The sequence below is a fragment of the Diachasma alloeum genome, unplaced genomic scaffold, assembly GCF_001412515.2.
Source record: "Diachasma alloeum isolate Michigan unplaced genomic scaffold, Dall2.0 Dall_scaffold_00195, whole genome shotgun sequence".
Taxonomy (NCBI): domain Eukaryota; kingdom Metazoa; phylum Arthropoda; class Insecta; order Hymenoptera; family Braconidae; genus Diachasma; species Diachasma alloeum.
This window is the reverse complement of record NW_021680360.1, coordinates 1809939-1830507: the sequence shown is the minus strand read 5'-3', so window position 1 is coordinate 1830507 and position 20569 is coordinate 1809939. Positions and strand designations below refer to the sequence as shown.

The following is a 20569-nucleotide window of genomic DNA, read 5'->3' as shown; positions in this document are numbered from 1 at the left end:
GTTTCATTGGCATCAGGGGGTCAATAAATACAGAATCAACGTTCACTATTTTTTATTTAAACACCGCCTGCAAACGGGGAGATGAGGGCGGCTAAAATATATTCTGCAACCCTGTCTCCTCGTTGGCTACAAATTTCAACCCTCCGCATACATGCCTTCCCCTTCACCCGCTCGTAAAATCACGCGTTCTCGGTAGCATCGAGGAGGGCTTCTCAGGACCGAAAAGAACTGAGGATTCGAATGGTCTCTGGAAAAGTACGTCGCAGAACTGATTATTACTTACCAGGTCCATCTAGGTCTGGAGAGATCTTGAAAGACCTGTGTACGTCCAATCAGAACCAAATCCTCGACTCGGGAATACCGTTGAACATCGTAAAAATTTATCAAAATATAAAGCGTTTTCAACATTAAGCCTCAAGGCGCCGGAAATACGCGCGCGGACCGCGCGGACTAATCTAGTAAAATAAATCAAACTTTAAATTTTTTCCGGCATGCTCCTCGATTACTGTACTCACATAGTAATTTTTAATTTTATATTCTCTTCGTGTACGGAGTTCAGACAGCCATGTTAAAATTCACTAATTCTCCCATCTCCAGTTCCTGGAAAACCTCGAGATGTGAATTTTTCCGTTTTTGAGAATGGAGTTGTATATCTCAAATGGCGACACCCATGGAAGACAGGTGTTCCTATAAAAAAATTTAGGATCAAGGGAAAAGTTTTGAGAACCGACTTAGCAAGACCCTTACGCGCTCCCGAGGACAAACCGTTTAAGGAAGTTTCAATTGCAACTTACAAGAAGGACTACGACATCCACATGTATCTTCTGCCATCAACCATGTATGAACTAACCATTCAGGGTGTCGGCAAGAGATTGGAGGGAAAAATGGAGACGGTAAAAGTGACGACTGAATCCGCTTCCGATTTCGGTCCAATGCGAGAGCCCATCATCAATGATCAAGAATCCCAAATCAATATAATCATACCAGCAATTGTCAACGACACGAGAGAAAACGTTATTCACATAATATTGATTGGTCCTAGGCCCTGCAGTTCAAGTTGGCCCATTCCAAAAATGGCCGAAGAAGATCTGGATTTGAAGTCTGGTACAAGTGCCTGGCACATCGCTAAATTTCGAGTTAGTTGTTACAATGCCTCTGAAATATGCATACAGATATTCCACACGGAGAGAAATATTCAGTAAAAATTACAAAACAATTCACGTAATCCGTTGGGGAATCGTTTTCCGGCAATTTTTCTAGGAATGGAAGAGAATCTGAAACGTTCAGCGAATTCTCAGGTTCATCACCGAACAAAGTACGAAATTGTCACGTAATTTTTCCCAAAGAAGTAAAATCTTACAGAAACTCCCCGACTTATTATGCCTCCAAAATAAAAAATTCTTGAACATTCAACAATTTTTATGAATCTGGCGAGTGATTTCTACATTCCGTTCCGTAAAATTTCGCAATCGTTAGGGAAAAATTACAGAACGATTTGTTGTCCCCACAGCGGTGAGTCATCAGACGGGTGGTTAATTTTCGCGGAACAAACCGTAGCACTGAGGTGGCAATTCGTACAATTTCAGGTCCGACTCACACTTTTTATTGAATTTTACTTCGTTCACGGATTACGTTTCGAAACCTGATTTTTACGTTTTCTTCTGGTAATTTTTATTGAATTTTTCTCTCCGTGCAGTGAGTCAGTATTCAATCGTCCGTTGCATCATTACAGACGTTAGATGTAGCAGATACAGCCTTTACTATCGGCAATGATAAAGTGCATGGTGGTATGGCTAATTGTCCCCTGCCTAATGGCACTTATCAAATCGCCTACGTGGTACATAATGATAGTCGTAAGGCTTCGGACAGATTTGTGAAGGTACTTCATTGGCGATCAAAGAAACTTCAAATTGGGCCAGTGACGAAGATACCCCATGAAGCCTGGCTAGTACCACTTGTCCTGCTACTGATTGCAGGAGCTGGCATCGCATGGTTCTACTCCAGAAGAAGGTACTTGAAGGAAATTGAATTACAGAGCAAAACCGAATGTTTGATTTTCACACACCTTTTGCCGACATTTTTCAGACGATAAACAACGTCTGAATAAAATGAAAATTTGTTTGAATTTCAAACATAAATTAAGATGTTTGGGAACCGGTTCGTCTAAAATTCAGACACATTTTCATTTTTTTCAGACGTTTTATAGTGTCTGAAAAATGTCTACAAAAGGTGTGTGAAATTCAGACATTCCTTTTTGCTGTGTAAATGGATAGATAAAGTGTCCATTGATTTCTTGACTCTCAGGAATCGAAGGGCCGGAGTCAAACGAAGAGAACGTTCTGATGACATCTATCCGCCGATCCTCACTCCACGAAACCAGTCTTTATGTAAGGAGACCTCGTTACTAGTGGCGAGCCGAGAATCTATAGCCGGAGTATGTGATGCAGTTCAAACTCCAGATGTTGTTCCAGAAAGCGAAAGAACGCACAGCAACAACGCTTCCCCTACATTGATAAAACTCAAAGAGTTCCAGGATTATGTTAAAAATGGCATTGCATCTGGAAAACTCAACGCACAATATGAAGTATTCAAACAGATATTATGAGATAATATGTTGCCAGCGTATGAAAATGTTCTTTTTTCATTTTTTTTGTAATTCCCAAAGGCGTTTCCAAGGGGACAGACGAAGCCTTGGGAATATGGACAGCTCCCTGAAAATAAATCTAAAAACAGATATGCAAACCTAATAGCATGTAAGTATACTTAGATCGAGGTGCATTGCATTTTGGGGCCGTTATTGTCGGACAAATTTTTTCTTCTCTCAATGTAACGAGAGATTAAAAAAAAATTTTGTAAATAATATGCAATGTTCTGTGTAGACGATGAAACGCGAGTGAAACTGGAAAAGTTACTCGACGATCCATACTCCGACTACATCAATGCAAATTATATCAAGGTAAACCTCTATAATAAAAAAAAAGATGGCTAAAACGTGTCACGCTTTTATTTTTTCGGAATTTTTTTCCGTTTTCACATTAATGATGTTGATTGTTAAATGATTGTTAAAGTATTAGGACACATCACTCATGATGATGCGGATGTTTTGCATCTTCTATATAATAAAAATAAGACCAATAAGACTATTTCTTATTGTTCACTTAAATTGTTCGATATTCAGTTTGAAATGGTGCGCAAAAATTGGTATTAATTATTCAATATTCATCTTTCTAATTAATGTGGATTGTATTAGAAAGGAGAATTGTATTACATGAGAACAATGAATCGCATTCGTGCGTATTCGATCTCGTTATTTAAATTTTAGTTAATCGCATTGTAACATTGAAATTATGCATGTTAAACAGGGTTATCAGAAGAACAAAGCATACATAGCTACGCAGGGTCCTCGACAGAATACTCTTAATGACTTTTGGCGAATGATTTGGCAGGAACGAGTTCAAGTTATTTGCATGCTGGCTAATGTTCTTGAAAGTGGGAAGGTAAGAATAATCCACGATATTCCATCAATCATGGAATTTGAATAATTTGAAATGAACCAATGTTGTAGACAAAATGCGAGCAATACTGGCCTGAAATTGGGAAGGAACTTACATTCGGGAACATTACTGTTCACAATTTGAGCCATACCACTTTTGCGGATTACACTTTCAGGACTTTCTCAGTTACATGCGATCAAGAGACGCGGAGGGTAATGTCATGAGTCGTCAGATCGTCATTACTTCTGAATTTTACAAAATTTTACGAATATCTAGATGGAACATCTCCATTATACCGCATGGCCGGATCATGGAGTACCTCAATACATCCAGTCGGTTGTTACATATTTGAAGAAGTTGCTTGCAACACCGCTAGGTCATGGTCCTATTGTTGTTCATTGCAGCGCAGGAATTGGACGAACAGGAACGATCATCTTATGTGACATATGTCTGCGGAAAGCTGCGGCTCAAGGCGTAAGACTATTCTTTTCCGTATTCATGATGATGATGAACATTTTTGAAAAATTTTACAGGTCATCGATGTCTTTGCGGAAACGACGGAAATACGAAATCAGAGAGCTAATATGGTCGACAACGAACAACAATATCTTCTCGCTCATTTAGCGTTAGTTGAGTGTCTCTTGTCGCTGCCAACGGCAATACCTTGCAATGACACACTACCAATGAGAATTCAGGAGTACAAGAAGCAACTTCCTCTTCAGCAACAGAGGTTCCTGAAAAATTTTGTGAGCTCATCTCTTTTGCCACGTCAATTAGAGCGAATTATATTTTTTAGGCTTGACGAAAGCACTTGGCAAGATAAGGCACTTCGATCACCGATGCATAAGCCGATGGAATTATCTCAAAAGAATATCGCCAAAAATCGGTACCCGGAATTGGCTGCACTCGTCGGCCCAACCCTTCATATTTCTCGATATCCTACAACAGATGATGACAGTGATTACATATTTGGTAGTTATGTAGACAGCGCCATGCGTAAAAATAATTATATTGCTTCGCAACTGCCGTTACCATCGACGGTCAACGATTTTTGGAGGATGATTGCGGAATTCAATGTTGAACTTGTTATTGTTCTACAACCTCCTGATGAGAAAGATCCTGTAGGTACCAGCGAGGCATCTCACGGAGAAAACAAATGATTTTTGCCGAATTTTCATTTATTTGATTGAAGTATTTTTTTTTTCAATATCGTATTTCTCCTTTCGAGTCATTCCCAGGCAATCCTATTTCAATTATGCCAATTATAGGAGATGACCATGTTAGTGACATCGAGGAAACTCCCTCAATAATTATCAACATTAAAAAACTCATCGAATTGTTCCCTCGAGTAAATGAGAAATTTAGGAAAAATGAATAATCATTAGAGGACTTCAGCTAAGGTCATGTGCAACATAGTCATTCTCTAGAGCAACATGGTTGTTATAATTGAAATGTAATCCGGCTCGCCTAGAATGCTTCTCTGAAGTACATGACCATTTGGCAAAAATAATTTTTTTTCTCAGTCCTCATTCAAGCCTGTTACATTCAGTGAATTAATATTCGTATATATTGCTTCTACAGACATGCTGTGAATTTGTACTACAATTCGATGAGGAGTTAAATCCGACCCCTTTCTTGAATTTCAAAGGAAGAGAATCGATTGATGAAGATATCTGTACAAGTCGGAAAATACTGTTGACTGATTCGTCGGCGGTGAGTGTACAAACTCGACGATCGGGTCCATGTCTAAAAAACATCGTCAAAAAAACTTGGTCAAAACAACTCGGTTATAAAAAAAATTGAAGAAAAATAATTTGAGCAACCTGAACTTTGAAAAACTTGAAAAAAACTTTAAACTTTTAACGCATAAAAAAATTGCGATAAAAAATGAAAAATGTCCACATATACCCATACATACATACATAGAGACACCTTCAAAAAATCGCATATTCGGACTTTTGAGCCATATTAAATTACCCTGACACAAAAATTTGGAAACTTAAATTTGAACGATTACAATGCTTCCATTCGAAAGTTTCCAGAATAAACAGCATCAAGTCTTGATTACAAATGATTTGACACAAATTCATATGCACAAGGAAACAATACTATGAAATTTCAAACACAAACACAGACTTTACCTATATTCTTACAAGAGACAAGATAACCGAAAGGTTTTAATGACGGAAGTTCAATTTGAGAAAAGTTCAATTAACCAAAAGTTCACCTTCCCAAGTGGAATTTAACCAGGTTTTTCAACGAAGTTTTTTAGACGTCCGCAATGATCAGTGTACGGAGGAAATTTGGTTTTGCGACTGCACTCACAATATTTTATTCTGTACCCAGAAACCGCCGAAAGAACGAGCAATTACTTTCTTATGTTTAAAAGAATGGGAGCCGGGAGAGTATAAATCACCGCCGAAACCGATAACTCTCGTTAATTTTTGGCAATATGCTGAGAGAATTCCTAGGGGAGACGGACCCACAGTGGTTCTGTGCCAGTAAGGTTCAACGAAGCGTTCAGTATTCATGTTAACAAAGTCTTAGTCATTAACAAACATAACTAAATTTTCCGTTAGCGACGGAGTTCGGAACTGCGGCCTCTACTTGGCACTGAGTTTCTTACTGGAAAGAATGGGATTGGAACGGGAGTGTGATGTTTGCTTGGCTATTCGAGCTATCCGAAGATCGCGACCAGATTTCTGCAAGACTCTGGTAGGTTAACCAGCCAGCCTTCGAAGTATTTTCAAGAAGAGCCAGAGTTCAGTGGGTTTTGAATCAATGTTCTATCTATTTCAGGATCAATTCGAATATTTATATGATACTGCCCTGGTCTATGCCGACTACTTTGAGACGTACGCAAATTTTATGTGATCATCTGTCTGTTCTTGTTTTTCAATAAAAACATACAGACGCCGAGTAAATGAAATATTATAAAATTCTAACATTTAAGAATCTCAGTCACTGGCCCAGAGAAATTTATATCTAAACTATTTTATATGTAATGAAATTTTTATATGTATGATTAATAAAAGTATATAGAATCTAGGATCACTGTCGGCCTGGATGGTTTACATCGAGTTTTCTCTTTTTTTGAGTTCATTATTGATTAATGTGTTGAACGCAATTACCGCCATATCTACAGTGATACTCAAATATGTATGAGATGTGTAACAGCGATACTGTCTTTCTCAAATACACGATCACAATAGAAATGAATACACTAAAAAAGTTTCAACCCGTATCTATTTTTGAAGTTTCCTCATAACCGATTCCTGTTTTGTCCTAACTTTTGTTAACAAAACATCTTTCACTATCAAACAACCTGGGATTTTTCCTAAGTGAAGGAGTTACATTTATTTGACTATTCGATCTATCCGCAGATCGTGACCAGATTTGTGAATAAATCTGATGAATTATGCAGTCACTAGCTCAATTACATCGAAGAGGGGTCAAAGTTAATGAATTTGTAGGAATTTTTCATCCGTTTTAGGATCACTTCGGATAGATGTACCACACTGCGTCGATTTATAGTGGTCATTTCAAGGCTTAAGCGAATCACACACTTGATCATGAGTAATAATTTGATGTAGTGTAAATTATGTGACTGTTATATATTTGTTAGCACCTCACAATTATCGTAGTTTGCAAATATCAATGCACGTAGTACGGAGATAAGCAATATATCATGATTTTGGATGTCAGTGATCCCATTCACAATACTTCAGGCCTGATGAAAATGCTGAATATATGATTCAATAAAACCATGTATCGCAAAAATGAATAACTTTTCCTCTGTTAATTTCATTCTTCCATTCAAACATATCTATTTTAGAAGTTTCCTTATCGCTGATTCACGTTTTGTGGCCGGAAGACATGTACCGTGATTACCGCTTCAATTTTTATTCCATAAAATCAAGCCAGTCGCTGCTTCTCGTTGATGTTGGCTCACACGAAATTCATAACACAGTAGAAATGAAGCTCGTGTTGATGCTACTCACAGTCTTTTCATGGAAAATTCAAGTTTCGTGTGATCAATTATTTACCTTTCGTGGTCAGCACATCAGGAAGAATGGACGATTCAGCGCGCATCACGAGCGCGAATCACGCCAGCTTGTCTGTATCAGTGATAATCCGTCTGATGCAATGACTTGGAATACTCCTCTTCAATGGGTGGATACTTTCCTGAATTGGAAAGAAAAAAACAATATGACAGGTACAATTCCATAAATTATTGTTCCACCTTTTGAAATTCGTGAATATAATCGCAGGGATTTGAATTTTGGTTCTCTGCAGCTCCTGTCCTTTCGGATAATGGAAGAAATAACATTATTAACTGCAAATTCGATGATGATTCTAATCCATGTTTCGGACGGTGGCGGCAGCAACCGCCCGGTGCCTGGAAAATCGTGAAATCTCTAGAAGAACCCATGGGACCTGTTTTTGACAGTAGATGGGAAGGTAACCACTTGACCAGACTGTTTCCATAGTTTTTAGAGGTAGGAGATATGGATGTGCACTGTTACAAAAAATTTGACTGAATTTTTGGGAAAAAGACTTTAAATTCGATTTAAGAGGAAAAAGTCAGCGAAATTGCATTTTTTTTTTTGAAAATTCAAGTAAAGCCCCAATTTTTTAGCGGCAGGAAGATCGGAATTCCGCAAGTTACGTGAATTTTCAAGTGAAAATAAATATTCACTGCCAAATTCCCTTGAATTTCCAGGCCATTCCTTTAGAATTCTGTAAATTCCAGGAATTTAAATGAATTCCCTGAAAATTCAGAAGCATCTGGAATTCAAGAAGATGTTTTCCAGAATTTTTCAGATTTTTCGTCAACTTTTCTGGAATAATTAGACTGCAATTTACAATCTCCACGGATTTTCCCGTGAAATTATGAATTTTCAATGACAAAATTCCCTGAAAATTCAGTGAACATATTACTTGGAAAATTTTTAACAGTGTGAGTGCACGGAGAAAACCGTTACAGAAAAATTACCGAACACGTCACGGAATAATTTTTGATGGAATGCAGAGTAAATGTTACAGTTTCGGCGCAAATTAACTTCATGTTCAGTAAATTTTCCCGAGCCAACAGAAAAATTCACTACTTGTTCCACACTTTTTGCCCTCTATAGGGTGAAAAAATACTGAAAATGAAATTCTTGAATGAATTCCATTGACAATTATTAATATTTAGGATTATTCCAAATTATTGTACGCAACAAAATTTCAAATTTGAAAAAATTGAAAAATAATGAAGGGTGTTCATTCAAGGTTATACGTAGCATAATCATCTCATAATTCAATATAACTAATATTTCGAGATGGGCATGGACCACCTAGGAATGACTGGCCTAGACAAATACGCTCCTAAAAAAATTAATTCTTCTCCCAAGAAAATGATCCCTTGGCAAAAGTAATTTTTTTTCTCAATTTACAATGCCTTTTTCAAGGGAACCCCAGTAAAAATAGTATAATTTGCATTTTCAGCTTTACAAGAGTATTCGATAGTGTCAAAAGTGTGGATACCATCTAAATATATCACAACATTCGGTGCAACTGGAGCCATTGCAGTGTCTGTCCGAGGCGAATCCAGAGCCCATTTTTTTCTGTGCACAACCGTAAATTATCGGTCAAGTTTCTGCTATTGGATCATTATTGGATTCTCTCAAGAATCTAATAGTATTGCAACAGTACAAAGATGTGAATATGACATTAATGATGGGGGAATTCCAAGGAGCAACTGGAGCAGCTGTTTCTATTTGTCTGGCCGAAACTTTCATGTAAGTTCACGGAAAAAAAAACTTGAATTGAGTATAAAATATACTTGAATCAAGTATATTTTATACTCGAATCTACAATAACAATATCAATACTTAATTGAAGTATATTATTCTTGATTCGAGTATATAATATAATTGATTCAAGTATATTTTATCCTCAATTGGGGGATGGGTATTTCAACTCGAAGATAAAATTGTTTTGTATCAGGCCGGGTTGTTGCAAGCCCTCTTAAGTGTAATACAAGGGTCAGACGCTAAGTATCAGAATATCAGGGTCAAAAAGTTGAGGTTAAAAAATGCGGGTCAGAATATAAAAGTAAAAAATTGAGTGTCAGGCAAGGAGGGACAAATATAAGTCATATATTATGCTTGACGCCCGCTTTTAGCCCTTATATGACCCTCATTGCCTGACACCCACTTTTTTTACTTGTATATTTTGACCCTAATTTTTTTATCCTAATATTCTGACTCTCTTTTCTTAACCCTAACATTCTGACTCTCATTCCTTCTCCTTTACATTCAGGCCCTCAGTTTTTGAATCTAATATTCCGACCCTTCTTTTTTGACCTCCACTTTTTGATACTTATCTTCTCACACTTAGCGTCTGACCCTTACGCTTGAGAGCGCTTGGTACAACGCCGGCTGATACGAAATAATCATCCTCGAATTGAAATTGATTCAAGTGTTTTTTTTTTCATATTACACCTCCAAATTATTTGACATGTACAATCCGATAGTTATTCTTTACAGCCTACACCACTGAGCATCTATGAGTGGAAAACTTTTGTCATTAAATGGCAAGAAACTGACTGGTCTATCAAGATATATGATCCTTACAAATTAGCTTCGTCGTTTTTTGATCATGATCCATTATGGGATCGCCAAGGTGGAGTTCGAACGTACAAAGTTTATTGCCATGTTAACGGAGACGAAATCCCAAAGAACTATCGCATCCACGAGTGTAATTAACGCATTATTTCATTATTTCATCACGTTATCCTTTCATGTAAATAAGAATTCATCAAACACAATTGGGATTTCCAAACAGATTCTTATACTCTAGTCAAGCAACCAGACGCTCAGTTGACTGCACAACTGCAAGGAAATGGCACCGATAGTTTCTGTGTTGAGTTGCTCATAGGATTGTGTTATAAGTGTGACTTGGAAATCAGCTTATGGGATGAAAGCCACAATCTGTTGGAAACAAATACATTTTACGGTCATGCCTTTCAGAAAGCTGATCACGGTCTCCCGTTGTGGCAAAATGTCAAAGTCAATTTCACAAATATCAACCCTCATTCAGTACCAAGCACCATCACGTTAATCACGAGAGTGTCGGAAACCGGTGATAATTTAAACTACCGCTGGGCGATTGCTGATATCCATGAGTGCTTGCCAGAAGGTACCAAATAATAATATTTGGTGGAAATTTATAACATAATTGACATCGAACTTCCAAATAATGCATATAAATTTAGGAACTGTCAAAAGAATGACCCTGTTTGCGGTACAAGAATGGTACGCAGGGAAGTATTGGTGGCCTCACATAATTTGCCAGAAATTTTCCCAGGATGGTACCGGATTACTTGCGGGGCCCAATGGCATTTCAAACAGTGTTTTTAAACCGCAAGGTACGAGAGCCACTTTCTTTCCATGTACCGCGAAAATTGTCTATCAAAGAACCCCTAAAAATGAGTAATTGCGCACAGTATTGTATTAGTCTTCTAGAAACTTCCCAGCGAAGCTTGAATAATACAACGAAAAAAAATTTTAATTTGCGACTTACGATCCCTAATTAGAACTTACGGAAGTCTAAAATTGAGATTTTCGAAAATCTTAAATTGAAAAATTTTTAATCAAATGTTTGGAACTTAAAAATTTCAATATAAAGTTTCAAGTTCAGACTTTCGAAAGTTTTAAGTTAAGACTTTCAGAGGGTACGATTGAGAATTTTAAGCCTCACATTGGGACTATCAAAAGTCCCAACTTGAGATTTTCAGACGTATCAACCGGAAATTATCAAATTTCAAATTTAACTGGGAATTATTCGAGTCCTGATATGGGAAATCCTGGATTAGCTGCTTTACAGGAGATCAGGGGACAAGAGTCCAAGCCTTGATGCTTGAGCTTTTCATTTGCTGCGAGTAGATTTTAATAGGGGGATTTTTATGCAAATGGAAAAGCTCCATTTGGTCCTTCCGACAGTCTCAATTTAAGATCTTTGGACTCTCAAAATAAGATTTTTATTCTGGGTGTAGTATGCAATAACTTAGTTTTTATTATTGTTTAAATTGCTTAAATCTGCAAGATTTATTTGCACTATCAGTAATGTGCTATTAACTCAATCTCAATATTTACACTTTTTACAATCATTGATTTTAGATATTCAGTCCACTATGTATGCTAAATTTATGTAGTATTTCAAGTATTTTTAAATCTGTTGTTTTCACTACGGGGATGATTGAGTTCATAAGTGGAACATTAAATTGTTCCAATTCTCTAATGAATGTCGTCCTTGCATTGCTGAGGGTGGGACGGTGCCACAGAATGTCTCGACTTTCGTATAACTCACTTCAAATTACGCTATTTATAATATTATTGTTTTTACTAATTTAATTGACTTTTTTGTCAAAATTTTAATAGAAATTTCTGCAAGACCAATCGTAGAGGAAAATTGATTCATGCCGAATAAATTTGCTTGAGATAAATAAATGCTGAAAATTACTGCACAGGAACTCCATTTAAATTCGTCTCTTAAACAAAATCGTTTGCGATTATTAGCATTTGACGTTTCTCGTGTGGCGATTTTCGCGTAATTTCTTGTTATCACAGGCTATTCCAAGAACAATGAGCTCTGTCCAAAATTCTACTTCGGGCCTCACTGCGCAACAAAATGCTCTACATATTTTGGAGGTGATTGTGTTGGTGTCACAATGTGCGATCCTGGTTTTTGCTACTGCTCTCAAGGTGTAAGAGGAACAAATTGTGATGAATGTGAGTATTCAATTAGTACTTCATTTCGGCCGCGATCAATCCCTGACTTCTGCTTGTTTCCCTTAGATTGCTATGCGGGTTTTTACGGATATGGATGCACGGAGACATGTGGCAATTGCCTTCAGCAGTCTAATAAGCGCGGGCACTGCGACAGGTTTACTGGAATGTGCGATGCTTGCCGTTCCTCGACAAACAGATATTTCCTACCACCTTATTGCAAAGATGGTATTTTTCTGGAAAACATTCATGGAATCTCATAGTGGTTGTTGCGAATAATTAACTGAATGTTCAATAATTGCAGCCGTAGATGCCCCAGGGAAACCATTGGTCAATTATGTAACTGAAACGAGTGTCCGTTTAGATATTCCCATGCTTGAGGATTACAAAAAAATCAATGCCGCATTCACATTCAATTTAGAAGTACATCAATCTTCTTCAGTCAGGATTTGCACGCAATTGCGATAGATCAGTAAGCCTGTTCTAATTTTCAGACAAACAATGGGGCGCCTTCATATCTGCTGGCGCGACCAAGCCACCCTAGTCAGCCTGGACTTCCCCAAACATTAACTGCTACATTCAGCGGTTTGATTCCTGGCATACAGTATAATGTCAGGATGATAATAAAAATAAACAATGGCAGTAATTATTTATATAGCGACTTGGCCACTTTTGAAACTAAATGTCAAAGTAAGTTATTAAACCGATTAAACCGGTCACCAAATGCGACCCTGCGATTGGTCACCTTCGCGGGCATTCGCCGCCGTGTTGTTTATGCTTTAGCGTTGCCGAATTCACTCTACACTGTCCGGGCGCGTTTAACGAGTTTCCAGCAACGATGCGTCATGGCCAATTTCATTTAACATGGGAAAAATAATTCATCTGTCCGAAATGATTTGTTTTCTTTGAGAATTTTGGGAAATATGTTGTTCTAAAAATTACTATAATTTTTTAGACACTTCAATTGACAAAGTCCATTTTTTTTTCATTTTTTCGGTTAGCCAGTCAATTGTAATTAAAGAAAAACGACGCGCGGCGGGTTTCCTTCCTAGAGTGACCAATCTAGGATTAAACAAAAAAAAAAAATCCTATGACATTCGCTAGAAAATTCAACTGGAATCCCTTTGAGATTCTATCGATAATTCTACTAGATTTGCCGATTTCTATGAAAAATTTCGTTGTTTCTTCGTGTAGTTTTTTGGGAAAACATTTCATGGAAAGAATCCATCATTTTTTCCACGGAAATCCTTCGACGGAAAAATTCAATTTTTTAAACTGAATTTTATCTACAGAGGTAGGGGAAGGTAGGACAAAATGGTCCAAGTGGGCAAAATGGACCCTCTGAAAAAAATAGAGTGCTTTTTTTCATAATAATTTTACCAACTATTTGTCCTTTATTCTGGAAATAAACATGATAGGTACTGTGGAAAGCAATGAAAATCAACAGGAATATGATTAGCAATAACCGTAATTTTCTATAGTAATTCCGACAAATGTTAATTTCAGACATTGGGGAAATATATTGTTGACCTTCCAAACTCACAGCAAGATTTTTTTATCCAAAAAGTACGTAAAAATAACAGAATGAGCAAATTAGCAAATCAATAATTGGACGCATTTTCAAATAACAATAATAATTCTTCATATATTTTATATTCTTGTAATTTGCGCATCATGTCCAATCGTCACATGCGAATTTACCATCGTCTGGATTAATCCACACACAGAATGTGTTCATCTCAGGCACATCTGACACTGAATCCAGGTTTACTAAAATTTGCAAAATTTGCCATTTTGCTAAAGTTTTCAGACAAAACTTTTATCCGTGTATTACGTGTATTTTATTTCTCTATAAAATCATCTTCATGAATAGTTTTTCCGCATCCGCTCAGAAAAGCTACTGAATTGTCAATGGGAATCGGCAAAAAAATCTACCAGAATATTCCAGCGAATAGAACTGGGATTTTTCATTGAAAGCTGTTGATATCAAGACTGTTACTGATGACATAAAATCTTTTGGAATCGGATAGGTTCTGCCCGTTACAGTGTTGTAGCTGCTGAAACGAGCTTGACAGTTGAGAAAGTCTCGAATCCGGTACGGTTCACTTTTATTCGCATTAAATTCCATAACTTCATGATTCAAATTTTGACAGGACGTGACTAATCATTGTCCAGATAGCTGGTATACTGCAGAAATTTCTGCTGTGGCATACCAAAAGAGACGATCTGCAAGCACATGGCCAGTCATTCTGAGTGATCTGCCACCAAATACTATGTTCGACGTCAAAGTAATCGGCTTAGATAAAAGTCAACAGTATCAAACACAAGTGCAAACGTTGGAAGCCGGTATGCCACTATTTTACTCATTCTTATATCTGTTGAATTGACGGAACTCAACTTCATCTGTCAATGAAATTTCTTTCGTTATTCACCAGCACCATCGAAAGTTGAAAATTTGAAAATTGATTCTTTGGGAAGTACATCAGTTAGAATAACTTGGGACAAACCGGCATACCCCAACGGCAACATAAAAACCTATGAAATTAGACTTTGGGTAATTAGAATGTTTTTCGCATAACGGATGACAGAGTTCTGATGTATTTCCATTTTCAGGTGGACTATTACAGAGGCTGTAAGGATAAAAATCAACCACAGCCTTCGGATTCCAATAATTATGAGGCTAAAATGACTGTCATTCCTTTCTATCAAACTTCTTATAAAATTGCAGACTTGAAACCTTATGTCGGATATTTTGTATATGTGTCGGCTCACCATTCCAAACGAGGAGAAGAAGCTTCAGTAGACTTTGAGACGAAAGGAATGGGTATGATTGAAGGTCCCTCTACTCATTAATCGAATCTTCTTGTTCATGTAATTTTTCCTTCACAGAAATTCCGTCTGAAAAATTTAAGGACCTGAAGTTTATGAAGGAAAATTCGAGTCTGATGTGGAAAGATCCTGATTGCAGCACTATCACTGGCTCAATTGCTGGGGCTCTATTAATTTTCACGGGACAAAGTCCTGGCGTCAAGAACTTTTACCATACCGAAACAACAACTAATTCAAATTTTGAATTAAATACATTAATTTATAGAAAGATAGCTCTTCACGGCCTAGAGACCTATGGAGTTCAAGTTTATGTGACACGTGATGCCAATGGCAAACAATATCATTCGAGATTTTTTTCTTCATTGAATTTCACTACTCCTTCAAGTGGTAAGTACTATGCGATATGAAGTATTTTCTGTAATGAAGAGGGGATGGCCGGAGTGTGTCACGCGTTTAGCTTGTTCTCTTTCAGGCAATAAACAAAAGACCAATAAGAATATTTCTTATTTGGGGACTGCGTCCCCTGCTCGCTCCGCTCGCCAACCCCCATGGCCCTTATTTGGACCCTCATTCTAACACTTGTGACCCTCAGTTTCTGACCCTTATTTAGACCCTTATTCTGAACCTTGTAACCCTTACTCTGACCATCGTGACCCTTTTTCTGACCTTCATTATAACTCTCGTGACCCTCAGTTTCTGACCCTTTATTTTTGACCATTGGTTTTTGACCCTTCCTGTCTGACCCTTAATTTTCAAGTCGTAATTTCGAGTACCAAATTTTCATCACCAGATGGCTTTTCAGATTTGAATTTTTATCATACACAAAAATTTTTCGATGAAATGGTTCAATATCCAGTTCGAAAAGTTGCCCAAAAAATTGGTATCAATTATTCAATGTTGTATTAAAATGGAGAATTGTATTATAATGACAATGAGAACGATGAATCGTTTGATCTATCATGGTGATATGCGCGCATTCGATTTTGATCTTGATAAATCCGTCACCGCTGACAGCAACCAACGCGAAAATTAACGAATATTTTTCATATCGTTGGGAAGATTGGAAAACTATCTCCAGATTTTTTTCAGAATTTTTCGATTGCCCCTGTTGGGGATATAATTCACTAGTGAAGTGATAAAACGGTTTAAGTCGACTCATCTCTTAGTTGAATTTTTGAAAAATATCTCCGAATCTAAAGGAGATAACGAAATTTTCGTAATAACCTTTTTTCTACAGCAAACAAGAGTGCTATAAAAAAGGTTTCGACAGAAATTTAACTATCTCCCTTAGATTCCAAGATATTCACTGAAAAATGACCAATAGTCAAAATCGACTTAAACCGTTTTACCACTTTGCTACTAAATTTCTTTTGTGTTACTCCATTTTTTGTGGAAATTGTCTGATTTCTTGGTTTTGATCCACCTTTCCAAAATAATTATTACTTCTTTCCCGAGGGCATGAAATGACAAATTTTATCGCAGATTATTAAAATCCTGCATTATTTCCTCACAATTACCATTCAAAGCAATAATCTAGATAATCTTGATAATATTCCTAAGAAATACATGAAATGATTGCATAATTGGTAATATTTGTAGATGTCCAATTTCTGTTAAGTTTCCTAAAAATCATTTCCATTGAATTTGAAATGATACGTTTCAGCTCCGCCAAAAGTTGAGAATTTGGAAATTGTGGAAGTTGATTCGGAAAATCATGTGACAACTCTTAGATGGCAGAAGCCTTTGCCTCCAACGAATGGTCATATCAGTTACTATACTGTTTCGTTTTCTGAGAGTGGTCGATCCAAGGGTTTCAAGGCAGGTGCAAATGATATGTGTCCGTTATGGGAAAATTGGTTGTGTACAACGGTTCCTAATACAGCACTGGAATCCAAATCTATAGAGGTCAGTATTTTTTCTGACGAAAAAGTCAATCATTTTTATGAATGGGAAATTCTCAGGTCACAGCGCATAATGAAGGAGTAGAGAAAGCTGGAGTAGGATCCAAAATAGAGAATCGTCTACAAGAAAAAGGTGAGGTTTTCTTCGCTTTTATACTTTCGAAAAAGTCTACCAGAAGAACTTAACGGATCCGCTAAAGTACTTCTTACCAAGGGAGGAACCGACTCGCCCCAAATTTCATGTTTTCTGTGACATTATCATACTCCAATGAAAAATTACTTCTCACCCAAAGAAAAATTACTTCTCACCAGTACACACCGGTACTTGGGGGAAGTTCAATTTTGAAAAGTTCTAAAAATACTCGTCCCAAGTACATTTTGTGTCCTTGAGTGAAGTATCACATCTGCCGATCGAGTAGAAATAGTACTCGGCGGAAGTGGCATCACTACTTTCTGCCGGTATACTTTTAGTACTTTTCAGTAGTACCTTTGGTGCTTCTGAAAAACTTTAGTACTGTCGATGAAATAGTTTTCCCTAGTTCACTCTCCACACGCCACAACTTTTCACATTTTCAGAAGCCGATGCGCCTGGCAATATCATGTATGAAAATGTAGGAAATGGCATAATAAATGTCACATGGAGTCACCCCTGGAAAACAGGAGGTCCGCTGACGAAATTTAATGTAACACTTAAAGTAATATCGACAAATCTGTCAAAGCCGCTATCGAAAGAAAAAACTGAATTATTCAGCACAAAACCAATCACAAAACGCACTTACAAAACGAAATATAGCGAACTGATGAACCTCCTACCATCAACTTCATACAGCATCCAGATTCGAGGGGTCGGTAAAATCTACCCGGGAAAAGTGGCCCAATTGAACATCACCACCCAGTCATCTTTCGCATTTGATGCAGTGCAGCCCCCTGTAGTCAATGCTGAAGAATCACAAATCATGATTATTATACCAGCAATTCTGAACGATACAATAACAAACATTATGGATGTCGTAGTTATCGGTCCACCGCGCTGCAAGGACATCAAGATGGTCAGTGATATTCTAGCAAATGACTTGGACCTGGATTCGTACACTGACGCCTGGTCTGTTGCTACATTTGCAGTGAGTTCGTTTAGGCCGATCCAGTTGTAAGATTTCAGTGCTGCAGCAATAATGAGTTGCTATCATCTACGAATTTTAGCATTTAGAATTGATAGCAAAAAGTTGACGCATTTGCCAGGAAATTATATTGAACTTCCATTGGAAATTCTATTTCTTTTTCTTGACAATCTGTTGTGCACTTTTTGCCGGTAGAAATGTTCAATGAAAAATATTCTGTAGGAAGAATTAAGTGATCTCGACCATCGCAGAGAATTCATTTTATTGAGATGTTTTCTATAGGAATTCGATGGCATGAGGTTTTTTAATTTTCCTCAGTTGCATTTCTTTTTCTCTCATTGAGGATAGCCAAGTACTTTGGCTTTTTTCTCCAGTGAAATCCTTCTCTACTTTTGTAATCGAACAGCAGAGTTTCCATTTGAGTCCCATTTGACACTACGTTTCCGGACATTTTACAATGATTTTCCGTCAAATTTGTCCATTACAAATTTTGAAAATTACGAGCATTTTTTACAAAAATTGTAATACCTTTATTCATATTCAGAGTTTTATCAGAAATCGATTTCATGCCCAAAAAGTAAGATTTCCAAAAGTTTAAACGATTTGAATTATTTATTTAGAAACAACTAATGTTTGAAAAAGTAATAATTCTGTGTAAAATCTAATTTAAATGACGCTGAATATTTCTGATTTTTTTCAAATTTTTCTCACGCAATTTCATTGACAAATTTGATGATTGAAAATGGTCAAATCTATCAAATACTTGAGTACCCATAAACAATCTGATTGACAAAAATTTGAAAAATTTTGGTCGTAGAATTCCTATCGAAACCATCTTCTACGTACAACATTTGCTATTTAGCATTTCTTTTTGAAGAGCAACGCACAAAAGCTACGGAATTTTCCTGTGAATTCGGCGAAAAACATAAATTTCCAATAAAAGCCCAATATAGAAAAATCCAATAGAACTTCCGAGCGAATGTGCCAAGTTTTTCTATTAATCATTTACATACAAGACTTCCTTTCGCATGAAATTTCATTCAGACGTCCAAGAAAGCCAACACTCCATTCACAATTGGAGACGGAAAACTTCATTATAATCGTTACAATAATACCAATTGCCAAGTCTTTGACGGCTCCTATCGGATTGCATTCCTGGTGCGGGATAGGGACAGCAGTAGTTCACCCAAAGTTGAGAAACCTCTCAGTTGGAAATCGGACCCAATTAAAATTAGTAATGATGTAATGAAGGCAGGGTCCCCTTTGAAATGGATACTGCCATTGGTGTTGATTGTGGTGATCGTATGTGGCATTACCTGGTTTTATTTCAGAAGATACAGGTATTTACATAATTGATCAGCAAAAAGTGCACTCCCTGCATATCATATGTTACATAATCTGTTGATTGCCAGAAAGAAAGCGGTTATGAATGAAAGCGATGAAAAATCTCTCGACGATTTACCTTTACCAGTGATTCGCTCTCGGAAATATCCGCGATCTCCGCGGAATGGAACCTCCCTTTTAACGGGAAGCCAGGAGTCTATCGAGGAAGTATTCGATGAGATTCAAAGTCCAGGTTTAATATCAGATAGTCAACAGACGGGTAAAAAGGGCAAGCGTTCATCGCTTGTGAAGTTGAATGAATTCCACGATTATGTTAAGAACGGAATTGCATCGGGGGAACTGGTGGAACAGTATGATGTGAGTCTGATTCGTCTCACGGAGAGAAATATTCAATAAAAATTATGTAGGGGAGGGTAGGGCAAAACGAACCCCTAGGGCAAAACGGACCACTGGCAGAAAATTGATAATTTTTTGATTTTTTGATAGTTTTTATTTCCGAATGGTAGCAAAAACAAAAATTCAAAATCATTTGTGGTTTGAGGTGATTAGCAACCCGAGTCGAATAATTGGACCTGACAAATTCTACTCAGGTCTCTCCGTTCAGAACTGGATAGGTCTTGGGAAGCCTCTTCCCAAGTGCTTCCGAGACCTTTCTACCTCTGGTTATGTCCCACTTCAGCACTTGTTAGGTGTAAGCAGGACTTGCATTCAGACTTTCCAAATCCTTGCCGGTCCCCGTAATTCTATGGGCCTATATTAAATCTGCGTTCATATCCCTATTTACTCATGCGTTATTGAAATAAAAAATGCAATTATTGTTTTTTTTTTAATCTCGAAAATCGACATTTCACGGGAGGGTGGAGGAGAGATGCATGTATGCGGAGGCTTGACATTTTTATCCAACAAGCGGAGAAGGTTGCAGAATCTATTCTAGCCACTCTTGCCCCTCCGCTTGCATGCATTGTCCAAATAAAAAAAGAAAGTGTTCTGACCCTTGTGCCAAGTAAAAACCGAAAATCTGACCTTGTGGCCGCCGGTGAAAATTTTTTTTTTCAGTTTTCACTTTTTCCACATACTTTTGAGAGTTCTGAATAGTCCGTCGCTTAAAT

General features: G+C 37.3%; 2 protein-coding genes across 2 annotated transcripts in view; both read left to right on the top strand.

Moving 5' to 3' along the window:
- LOC107048614 (receptor-type tyrosine-protein phosphatase F) overlaps positions 1–6574 on the top strand; it is a 14312-nt gene extending 7738 nt beyond the window's left edge. Inside the window, exons 19-33 of the mRNA XM_015271857.1 lie at positions 317–322; positions 598–1136; positions 1733–2010; positions 2314–2584; positions 2666–2753; positions 2880–2956; positions 3363–3497; positions 3566–3706; positions 3771–3968; positions 4028–4224; positions 4291–4615; positions 5076–5207; positions 5841–5995; positions 6074–6209; positions 6294–6574. Of these exons, the coding sequence (XP_015127343.1) occupies positions 317–322; positions 598–1136; positions 1733–2010; positions 2314–2584; positions 2666–2753; positions 2880–2956; positions 3363–3497; positions 3566–3706; positions 3771–3968; positions 4028–4224; positions 4291–4615; positions 5076–5207; positions 5841–5995; positions 6074–6209; positions 6294–6368 (2753 nt within the window). The 3' untranslated portion in view covers positions 6369–6574. The remainder of the gene's footprint in view (positions 1–316; positions 323–597; positions 1137–1732; positions 2011–2313; positions 2585–2665; positions 2754–2879; positions 2957–3362; positions 3498–3565; positions 3707–3770; positions 3969–4027; positions 4225–4290; positions 4616–5075; positions 5208–5840; positions 5996–6073; positions 6210–6293) is intronic.
- An 895-nt stretch (positions 6575–7469) lies between these two features.
- Positions 7470–20569, top strand: part of LOC107048561 (receptor-type tyrosine-protein phosphatase S) — a 21202-nt gene continuing 8102 nt past the window's right edge. The window contains exons 1-20 of the mRNA XM_015271785.1: positions 7470–7710; positions 7791–7955; positions 8985–9277; positions 10028–10238; positions 10326–10679; positions 10756–10908; positions 12110–12271; positions 12338–12496; positions 12573–12691; positions 12763–12958; positions 14299–14363; positions 14422–14614; positions 14704–14822; positions 14882–15092; positions 15158–15484; positions 16761–17002; positions 17059–17131; positions 17575–18119; positions 19161–19456; positions 19529–19817. Of these exons, the coding sequence (XP_015127271.1) occupies positions 7470–7710; positions 7791–7955; positions 8985–9277; positions 10028–10238; positions 10326–10679; positions 10756–10908; positions 12110–12271; positions 12338–12496; positions 12573–12691; positions 12763–12958; positions 14299–14363; positions 14422–14614; positions 14704–14822; positions 14882–15092; positions 15158–15484; positions 16761–17002; positions 17059–17131; positions 17575–18119; positions 19161–19456; positions 19529–19817 (4413 nt within the window). The remainder of the gene's footprint in view (positions 7711–7790; positions 7956–8984; positions 9278–10027; positions 10239–10325; positions 10680–10755; positions 10909–12109; positions 12272–12337; positions 12497–12572; positions 12692–12762; positions 12959–14298; positions 14364–14421; positions 14615–14703; positions 14823–14881; positions 15093–15157; positions 15485–16760; positions 17003–17058; positions 17132–17574; positions 18120–19160; positions 19457–19528; positions 19818–20569) is intronic.